The 11,989-nt window shown below is 31.4% G+C and overlaps 1 protein-coding gene across 1 annotated transcript in view; it reads right to left on the bottom strand.

Annotated features, from left to right (window-relative positions):
* The window catches only part of chrna10a (cholinergic receptor, nicotinic, alpha 10a), a 14,515-nt gene extending 4,709 nt beyond the window's left edge, over positions 1-9,806 (bottom strand). The window contains exons 1-3 of the mRNA XM_056474195.1: positions 9,746-9,806; positions 4,015-4,160; positions 1,050-1,204 (exon numbers count right to left, since the gene is read on the bottom strand). Coding sequence (XP_056330170.1) covers positions 1,050-1,204; positions 4,015-4,160; positions 9,746-9,806 — 362 coding nt within the window. The remainder of the gene's footprint in view (positions 1-1,049; positions 1,205-4,014; positions 4,161-9,745) is intronic.
* Between the last annotated feature and the right edge of the window lie 2,183 nt (positions 9,807-11,989).

The raw sequence follows: 11,989 nt of genomic DNA, 5'->3' as shown, positions 1-11,989 counted from the left end.
TAAAATCCTTTTTTTTGCACTGTAACTGATGATCAACAGTAAAAATAACAAATGTAACCTCTTTCCAACAGGGAAAACCAGCAACAATCAAGAATGCAAGTCAGTGAGGCAAAAACAGCCACCAACATAATGAAAAGGTAGTAAATTTGCCCAAAGTTTATTGGTGAGTTTTTGAAAACTTTCAAAGCATTTTCCCAAAATTTGTGTCAAAATAAGATTTGTCAACTAAAATCATTCCATTTGCTGAAACACAGAGAAAATTGTGGCCAAATTAGGACTCAAAATCACCCCCAACAGCACACAAGGGTTAATTGGCATTTTTGTTTTATTCACACTCAAATTTGCATTATGCATCTACATCTCTGCTTTGACAACTTCTGATGTTAAATATTTTAACAAACTTCTTTGGAGTTTTAAAGAGGCGATGTCTATGTTCTGCTAGTGCTTTTTTCTGTCATTGTATGGATTTCTTTTTATGCTATTTATTATACAATATATTGTTTCAAAGTATTAAAAATGTCAAAGAAGTCACTTTGATAGACTGTAGAGTTAAATATTCTACATCCAAATTTGTTGGTGCACTGGAGATAAAACCAGTAATGCAATGCAAAGCGGTAATTGAAACAAGTTTACATTGACTAAAAAAAGAAAAGTCTTTTGAGTGACATATTTTGATCCCATTGCTTTAAGATCTTTGATGAGAAGACAAAAATAATTTGGTCTGTTTGTGAGTAATCCTGAACACATATCATAAAAGTCTGTATTAAAGGGATACAAAAAAAGATATTTGGAAGAAACCGAAAACCTGGAACCACTGACTTCTATAATAGGAAAGACAAATACTATGGAAGTCAATAAATGCAGGTTTCTTTAAAATATCGTGTTTTGTGCTCGACAGAAGAACAAACTCAAACAGGTTTGTGACAGAAATGATGACAGAATTTTCAGATTTGTGTGAACGATCCCTTTAAGCGTTCCACTTGTGCCTCCTTGTGGCCAAAGGAGAAAGAGCAATTAAACAAGTCAAATCCAACACATGTCTAACTTACCTGTTATATAGAACTATATCAGGTCTCCAAACATAACTACCAGGAATTCGGATGGTGTCAAGCCCATCATAGTTCTCTTTATTCCAGGTGAGATACTTGTCGATCCACACCTGCCGTATCCACAAATACGCCGTCAGAATCTGGTTACGCTCATCCTGAAACAATGTTGCATCTTAGTAGGGGGAAATATTATTGATTATGCAAAACGTATGTAATAAAACTTGCTTGTAATTAAATAATGTGGTAAAAAGTCTAATACATAAGCAAAAAAAATGGTTCAAATGAGGAAGCTCTTGGTCATCTTAATTCAGGGTTTCTGCAAGGTCTTAAAAAGTAAAATAAATAAATAAATAAATAACTTTTAGGCCCAAAACGTATTAAATTCCACGCAATTGTTTTTTGTTGTGACAACATGAAGGAATTGAGTTAGCTTATTAGTTTTTATAAATTTAAGTAGATTGAACATAAAAAAATTAGGTTGTGCCAGTGAAATCTGAAGAATTGTGTTCTAGCTCATTTTAAATTAGTTTAAACAAACAACAAACATCATTTTTTTAACGTGGGTCCTGAATAATTTTAAACAGGTTTTATTTTTAATGTCCAGAACTCATTTAAAACCCCCACAGTGTTTGATTTATTTACTGTATTTATTTATTTATTTACTTCCATTAATTATGAGATTTTTGTAGGTTTTTCCAGGTATAATTCACTCTATTATTACTTGAAATGAAACCAACATTGTGATGCAAGTCTTATTTTTTATTTATAAAGGTGTTAAAAACCCCTTAAAAGTCTTACAGTATATTTGACCTAGTGATTTTCTGTTCAGAATCTCCACTTTGCAAATGATTTAATGACCTAGACTCTCTTACCAATTGCCGCCTAAAATGTAAATAAAGGTATTGTAAAATTTGTAGGGTAAACACACCATTTTGACCAATCAAATGCATCATTCTTCTTTTGTTTTCTTACTAAATGAATAATGGCAAATTAAAATAAAATAAATGTTGTTTGTATTGGTCTGTGCTTGTTATACTACACTGTAAAAACAATTCCTGCTGCCTACAATGGGGTATATCCCGAAGCATGCTAATAGGACTTTTAATTTGCCGGTAACCTGGGTTAATCGTTTCCAGTGAATTGTATGCCAATGCAAAATCGGCGCGTTTAAGGTCTGTTTTCTTTCTCTCCACTGGCTAAGTGATATCCGATATATAGTGGGTCTCAGATTGTACAAGCACTGCATTAAATAAAATTTTCCCCTGTCATGTCTTTATAATATGAGCATTTATTTTTCCCCAGTATATTCAATGGAGCTTCTGCGCTAGCCTGCTGATTCTGACGGGCGTGTGCGAACAAACAGCTTTTTATCTCGTTTTACGCTTGAGCAACTAAATGAATGCCAAAGTCTGTTTAACTGATTGTATTTGAATTACATCACAACATCGATGCTGTAAAAGGAACCGTTGAAAATGGGAAACAACTCACAATAACAGGTCACTGGAAGTTTATCAGTATGGGAAACACACTACCCTATTTTTATTAGTTGAGTTAAATATTCTTTTACAGTCAACTGAACGTACATCAGTCAATCTGACTAAAATTATGAAGTTCAACTTTGTATAACTAAAAGTATTTTAGTTGAATTGCGATTAACTGATTAGTATTTGAAAAATAGCATAAAAAGTTCAGATGCAAAAATCTTGATTCTGCCATCTGGAATTTTCTTTTACACAAGAATTTTTCTCAGCCTCTAATGTATATTGTAATTATAAATCCGTTAAATTTACGGTAAAAAAACGGCAACTGTGGCAGCCAGTATTTTACTGTTAAAAATATGTTATGAAAGTAATTGCTCATTTTTACAGTAAACTACAGTATTGCATTAATTAAGAGATGTAATATGTCTGTATTTTGAATTACCAGCACCTACACATCTCTTTTTACACAGATGGACACGTTAGCACAGCCATATGCAGGTGGTGATGAAAAAGTTAAATAATGCTCATCACAAACAACTTTTCCCACAAGCAGAAAAGTATATCAGTGTATAGAAGGTGCTCAGTGTCATTCACACAGCTACTAAACACCAGTATGGTAACACGCATAAAATAAAGTCATAAAATAAACATTGTTTATCACCATTAGACCAACATCACTACTTGCTATACACTTTTATACACATATACACTTATTTAACAACACACTTTACATGCCAATTTGCACATAACAGCTGCACATATAACGTTGTATATAGTAATATACCTGTACATACACTTGTCAATCTGTATATTTGCACTCACTACTTACTTCAATTTTTTTTTAAATATATTTATTATCTGTTTTTTGTCCTGTCTCTGTAATCCTGTTGCACTGTAGAAGCTCTGTCACGAAAACAAATTCCTTGTATGTGTGAACATACCTGGCAATAAAGCTCTTTCTGATTCTGATTCTGATTCTAGATGTAAAATAAATCTCTAATGTACATAACTGATGAGGAAACAACTAAAATGATCCATAGTACTGTCATCAAAAAGCACAAAAAAAGATGTGCCATGCAGGTAATTCTGGGAAAGTCAATTTACGGTTATTCACCGTATATATATATATATATATATATATATATATATATATATATATATATATATATTAAGGAAATATACCGTGAACCAGGTTACGGATTTTTACCATAGCATTTTTACATTTTTTTTTACCGTTGAAATCACAGCCATTAAGTAATTTTTATGTTATAAGTGATGAAAATGACCTATGCTTTGCCATAAAAGTGAAATTACTGAATCAAGACACGGAGCCTGTGAAAAATGGTCATTTTAGAAGAAAATTTTAGATGGCACTTCATTTGTTTTCATGACTTTTTGTCCTACATTTTTCTTATAGTGTAGTGAATGTCAGCATGTAGACTCTAGTGTGGTCAATTGTGTATACGGGTGAGATATTACTGTACCATATCAATGATTTGGGAAAGGGTGATCTGAAGCGTGACGTTCAGGATGTCTTCTGTATCCTCCACTGGCCTCAGAGCACTCGTGTAGTTGCTAAATAAATCATTGAGCAGTTTTTGAGCGTATATTCCATTGGCTCCCCAGCAAACTAGAAAGAAAGGGTTATTATTGTATGAGGATATAGTACAAAATTATATGATCATTTTTGCCACTCCATGATGTGACAATCTTTTTGGGTGCTAAAAGCAGTAATATAATGAATAATATGATAATTATATTATAAAAAATATGTAATAATATTGCAATTTATGGGTGGCGCAGTGGGTAGCATGTTCGCGCCTCGGCTGAATCATTTGGCATTTCTGTGTGTAGTTTGCATGTTCTCCCCGTGTTCGCGTGGGTTTCCCCCACAGTCCAAAAACATGTGGGACAGGTGAATTGGCTATGCTAAAAAAATTACCATGTTGTATGAGTGTGTGTTAATGAGTGTGTGTGAATGTTTTCCAGTGGTGGGTTGCAGCTGGAAGGGCATCCGCTGCATAAAACATATGCTGGATAAGTTGGCGGTTCGTTCCGCTGTGGCAACCCCAGATTAATAAAGGGACTACGCTGAAAAGAAAATGAAGGAATTGCAATTGATTGCTATTTTAATTTCTAAGCATATTAAAATGTTTAGGTTTAATCACATTTTCAGTTGTTTTGGATGTTTTTCTTTCTCTCAGACTAAAAAAAAATCTTTATGGAAAGTCAAAAAGGCATAATTCTTCAAATTAACAGCTGCATGAAAAACTGTGTTTGCATTGTTCAGTTCAATTATTAGTTATCTGTATAGCAAATATTGCAATAATTACTGTTCCAAAGGAGCTATACCTACAGTAAGCTTCACGTTATTACATTACAATCAAAATCAGAACATTAAGGTGTGCGAAGAGTGGACATTACGAAATGTACTTTTCATAAATGTGATATTAATTATATATATTTTAAATTTTATATCTTCTTCATTTGTCTTTCAGATGACATCTAACAATGAAGTGATGACAAAGCAACTATTTCAAGGTACTAAAATACATTTTGTTCAGTTTAATCACATATTTCTACTGATTTGGATGTTTTTCTGTTTGTCCATACATATTCACTTTGTGCTGGATTTTATCTATCTATCGATCGATCGACAGACAGACAGACAGACAGACAGACAGACAGACAGACAGACAGACAGAAAGACAGACAGACAGACAGACAGACAGACAGACAGACAGACAGACAGACAGACAGACAGACAGATAGATAGATAGATAGATAGATAGATAGATAGATAGATAGATAGATAGATAGATAGATAGATAGATAGATAGATAGATATGAATTTTATTTATGTTCCTAATAGGCCTACAGTCAAACATTTAATATTAGAGCCATGGCTGTGGCGAGTAGCCAATACTGTGTCAAAAATTCTATAATGTGTCCATTTCTCTTATCAGAAAACAATAAACACAATTATCTAATACCAAGCATTGTATTAGATTTTAGCAAATATAAACAAAACATGGCGAAAACACCTCCACCTTCCACAGCGAAACGGCCACCTGCGGCATCGAGTCCTCCACCTTCAGAATTGGCCACTACTGAGAAAGAAGCTCGGCTGCCCCCTACTGGTAATAAGTTTCCTGAGTCAGAGAATTTCCCTGAGTACTGCAGCTAACCGCGGATAGTGATGGCATTCTGTTCCCTGAGACGTGCATTTCTAAAGGCCCCGTCTATGTGAAGACATATTATGTTATATTAATAAACATAAAAATAAAGCTAACGTCCAAACACTGTATATAATAACATAAAAAAATTATCAATTATTAATAATGTTTTTTATCTCTGTGGAAAATTATCAAAATCTTTACTATCTTACATCTTAAGACACAGATGACGTCTAACAAAGTAATAAAGTGAGGGCAAAGGAATCTATTTCACGGTAAAAATATAGATTTGTCAATTTAATCACACAGTTGATTTGGATCTTTTCTATTCATCAAACTGAAAAAAAAACTGGAAAGCAAAAAAGGACAAATTCTCAAAATTTACTGGTACATGAAACTGCTATCTTACAGAAGTCATAGATGATGTCTAACAAGGTAATAAAGTGAGGACAAAAGCAATCTATTTCACGGTATAAATATAGATTTGTCAGTTTAATCACACATTTCAGTTGATTTGGATCTTTTCTATTCATCAAACTAAAAATAAAACCCTATGGAAAGCAAAATAGGACAAATTCTCAAAATTTACTGGTACATGAAACTGCTATCTTACAGAAGTCATAGATGATGTCTAACAAGGTAATAAAGTGAGGACAAAAGCAATCTATTTCACGGTATAAATATAGATTTGTCAGTTTAATCACACATTTCAGTTGATTTGGATCTTTTCTATTCATCAAACTAAAAATAAAACCCTATGGAAAGCAGAAAAGGACAAATTCTCAAAATTTACAGGTGCATGAAACGGGTATCTTAAAGAAGACGCATGACGTCTAACAAAGTGATAAAATAAGGAAAAAGCTGTCTATTTGAAGGTATTTACATACATTTTTCACTTTAATTCTCACATTTCGGTTGATTTGGATGTTTTCCATTCATCAAACTGAAAATAAAATAACTATGGAAAGCAAAGAAAGACAAATTCTGAAAATTTACTGGTACATGAAACTGCTATCTTACAGAATACAAACATAAATTTTTCACTTTAATCACACATTTAAGTTGATTTTGATGTTTTCTATTCATCAAACTGAATAAAATAACTATGGAAAGCAAAAAAAAAGACAACATTTCTCAACATTTACAGGTGCATGAAACAGGTATCTTACAGATGACGTCTACCAAAGTAATAAAATGATGACAAAGCAATCTATTCCAATGTAACACACATTTTGTTCTGTTTATTTCAGTTGTTTGGCGTGCTTTTATACTACTGGACAGTAATAAATGAGAGCTGCCTGTCAGAAACACATGTCCACATGACAGATGGCTCCATCATGATGAGCGGAGAGGAGAGATTTCCTGCTAGATTAACCGTCGCCAGCTATACAACAGCACAGACTGACTAAATCTGACATTAAGCATCTGCGTCATATACTGACTTTGACTGTTATTGGCCAGAAAACAGGAGAGAGGTAATAAAACACACTGTTGTTCTTTACTCTTATGCACCATTAACATAAACTACAGTATGATGTCTGACTGTATGGGGGTTGATTTGAGCTCATGTAATGCAGTGTTAAATACCTGCGTTAGTGGAAAATTACTGTGTTAAAAGAGTTATCGAAGAAGCTTTGAGTGATATAGACACAGGTCTGGGTTTTGCTAGACGTTTGCAACTGCTTTGTCGTTTAGATAAAGCTTTAAAAGAGATTTACTGAAAGGATTATCGTGTTAAACTGACAATGTGATGTCAATCAGGGTTATTATTTACTAAAACCACAATTATCAGTTTTTTGCTCATCAAAATACAGCTTTATATAAAATGTACAAATGTTAATGTAATATATAATAAGGCTCTGTATATAAACTACAAATGTTACTTAAAAATAATTGTAATAGAAACGTCCAATGTTTCAAATGCAGTAAACAAATACAAACTGAAATATATTTCATGTTAAAATTGAATTAATATATTCTTATACATTTATATTTGATATTCATAGATAAATATAAATATATAGACATAACATTAATGCATTACTCATTGATTATATTTGTTATTACATACAATAGATGGACATACTGTAAGTTTAATTTATTAGCTGTATTCATTACAGTTTTTCTCAGTGGCTTTGGTGCATTTCTCACAACACTATTTACATTTGCACAACAGTTCATGCATTTCTCAAAACAAGTCATTTGTGCACATCATAGTAGCAGTTTCTCATTCCTTCCAACAAATTGCAAATGCTTTTGGACATGCATCAATTGCTTTCATACAACTCTCTGCTGTTTTATAACATTATCATTCGCTTATGTCATGTCAGTCAAAATTAACTTGCTGAATGGTCATTCCATATGAAACTAACAGTGTTCATTTCATTACTTGAGTCGTTACATACAAACATGTTGAACTAGTTGTCAAAATCTGTCAAGCACATTTTATAAACATTTTTAAATCTTTTTTCCTGAAAATGTCTTCTAAATTGAACAATTTCATGAATGATTTACAGACCTGTGTATGTTGTAATATGTGTATGGTCCAGTTCCAATATGTACTGCAATATTGTTTGCAGTTGTGCTCAGCTCTACTCAAGAGAAGTTTATGTTTGTTGTAAAAAAGAGTGTATTTATTCTTTTGCACAATGCTGCGAATAAATTAGAACTGCAAAGAGCAAATGCAGTAAAACTGTGAACCATACATATTCTGTGTCTTGTACTCGGATACCTCACTAAATGCTGTGATGTCTAACTTTACTGTAGTTTTCAAATGGCTGTGCAAACAGTATATAGTGCTGTCTCGAGCATTTGCTGTAAGTGTCACCGAAATCTGACCTTTTTGCATTAAAAAAATAAACTGTCATAATGAAAACATGACAAAGCCATTTGACTATCTTGTTCATAAACAATGGTGTCAGGACTTTTCATCTTGATGACACTGACACTTTCATTGACACGAATACTTGCTTTAGAGGAATGAGCTATTTATTTTGAGCAAATGGCATGCTTTTGCAGGTTAAGTTTGCAGTTTGTACTAATTGTTTTGAGAAATGCATTAACTGTTGTGCAAATGTAAATAGTGGTGTGAGAAATGCACCAAAGCCACTGAGAAAAACTGTAAGTGTCTTTCATACTTTTCATATATGTTTCATATATATAGCACAAAAATGAATATACATAACATTAATGTATACATGAATATATAAATTTTATATGCATAATTTATATACATAAATATTAATATTATATATATAGTATATAAAATACTATCAAAAATATCACGATTCAGAGTAATGTGTATATACAATAAAAAATAGCTAATTCATACATTACACATTAAACATTCCTAAAATTGTAACACTTTTTATATTTATTTATACATGCATATAAAAAAATGGGAACAGTTAAGGCATACAAATGATGTTAATTTATGAATAACTCATCATATTTATGTTATTATATAGAGGATGGACATATGTTTCATTTAGTATGTATTATTATACACATAACAATATCTTTATTAGGTATGGCTATTATATCGATTATTATACATATAACAATATCTTTATTAGGTATGGCTATTATATGGATAATTCAAAATCTTTCGAAATTTTTTTACAGTGTATAACAATGTCTTCATTAGGTGTATTATGTTGTTTAAAATTAACATATATAAATCAAAGCCAGCACAAATATGCAAAACAAAAATATACATATGAATATACAGTATATACATTTATATACATAATTCAAAATATTAGTATATATAATAGTATATAAAAATACTAACATAATTTACAGTATTCAGAGTACTACAGTTTAGAGTACTACAAAAAGAGTATACTACAATTTATAGTATTCAATAATTCAGAGAAATCAAACAATGCATTTGTTAAGCTCTTTTACAGCACTTGAAACATTTCTTTTAAGACCTTTTACTGGCTACAAACTGCAAAGAAATATCAAATAAATGTGATCTATAACCAACAGTACTATAACAAATGTACTGTATATGTAAGAAGGAAGAATGCATTACCTGGTATAATCATATGGCAGATGACAAAAAAGGTTAAATATTGCAAATATTTGTTGGTCATCTCGCGGTTGAGTTCACTGAAGATCAAATATCAGACATTAAATGAGAGGTGAAAGAATCATTCGAGCGTTTGGACGTGTTTTCAGATCAGAGGACAGATGCTGACAGACAGTGAAACACAGAGACACGAATGCGCTTAATCCTCCTGATACTGCACATGTGTAATCCATCCATGCACACAAAATACACAATACATCTACTTATTACTGACGTAAAACATGGGTAATATTAATAAAAATGTATATTAAATTCAATATGACGCTAAATGTACATATGCAAAACACAAAGTGAATAAACAACATTAATCTGATTCATTATACATCATTTTAATTTCATTTTTTTTTTTTGGAGGGTTTATGCACTGTAAAATGCCAAGTTCCACACAATACCTCCTAACATAATTTTAAGTGGATTGAACCTAAAACAATTAAGTTGCCCCAAAAATCTCTTTATTGTGTTATTAATATCTATGTATTGTGTTGTTTCATCTCATTTTAAATATGTAGTTTGAAAAAGCATATATATATATATATATATATATATATATATATATAGTGTAGTGTGTGAGTGTATTAGTGGATGGACAATCAATTTATGATTTATCTACTGATTTATTCATTAATGAATATAACGTGAAGAGTAGATAAAACATTACCTAAATCATAAATGAAAATGTAAATCATGAATTAAATTAAAATGAATAAGCTACATTTTTAATATTTATTCATATATGAATAAATATAACAAACTCTGACATGTTTTTATGAAATGCAACCCAAATATTTTTACTTTATTTTATTTTGTTTGCCAGATCATTTTTTTTTTTATTTTATTAAATTGTATTTTTCCCAGATAACTTAATTTTTAATTTAATTTGACATATTGTTATATTATTTTACCATATAAACATGACATGATTCTGTTTTTAAATGTATATATTTATTTTATTTTATCCAGATAACAATGAGTTTGACTTTTGCAATCCCAAAATTTTAATTTAATTTCATTTTATTTGTCAGATTCTCTGATTATTTCCCAGTGATGGGTTGTAGCTGGAAGGGCATCCGCTGCATAAAACATGTGCTGGATGAGTTAGCGGTTCATTCCGTTGTGGCGACCCCAGATTAATTAAGGGACTAAGCCGAAAAGAAAATGAATGAATGCATGAGATTCTCTGATTAAGTTTCCCAGATAACTCAGATTCAGTTTTTAATTTAATCTAATTGAAGCTAATTTAATTTAACATTTTTATTTTACTTTTTCCTATAAAACAATGACTGATTCTGTTTTTAAATGTAATATTTGTTTTATTTATCCAGATAACAATGAGTTTGACTTTTTTCCGATATGCAATCCAAATATTTTAATTTAATTTATTAAATTCTCTGATCATTTTTCCCAGATAACTGATTCAGTTTTTAATTTAATTTAAATTAGTGTAATGTTTTTATTGTATTTCTCCCATATAACAACAAAACTAGCATATCATAAACGTAGAAATGTGGTGTTTTCAAACTTTGACCACAGGGAGGCGCTATTTTTACATTTTAATGTAATGTTTTTATTGTATTTCTCCCATATAACAACAAAACTAGCATATCATAAACGTAGAAATGTTGTGTTTTCAAACTTTGACCACAGGGAGGCGCTATTTTTACATTTTAAACTAGAAAACATACAATTAGTACAGAATAAGGCCGTTATTCATTTAGAACATAGGTCTCAAACTGGACTCCTGGAGGGCCGCAGCTCTGCACAGTTTTGGTCCAACTCTAATCAAACACAGCTGATCAAACTAATCAAGGTGTTCAAGAATACTATAGACACTATTAAGCAGGTATGAGTTGGAGGTGGTTGGAGCTAAACTAGGCAGAGCTGCGGCCCTCCAGGAATTGAGTTTGATACCACTGATTTACAGCACATATATTCACAATTAACTACAGTATATTCATGTATTTTGCATGTTCAAAAAAATTGTATTTGTAGATAAAAGCAAAACAACAACTTTTTAACATAATAAAAGCACAAGAGCTAAAGAAAAACAGACAGGCTGCTGTTTTACACTGAATTCACTGTCAAATTCACTGGCCTGTGGTCAGGATTTAGGTCAATGAACAGTAGTGTTTGTTTGAGAGTAAAACTGTAAAGTCTGGTTCATTTTACTGTCAAATCACTCTCAGGGAA

This window comes from Danio aesculapii, chromosome 15 (genome assembly GCF_903798145.1).
Source record: "Danio aesculapii chromosome 15, fDanAes4.1, whole genome shotgun sequence".
NCBI lineage: Eukaryota > Metazoa > Chordata > Actinopteri > Cypriniformes > Danionidae > Danio > Danio aesculapii.
This window is presented reverse-complemented; position numbering and strand designations above follow the sequence as displayed.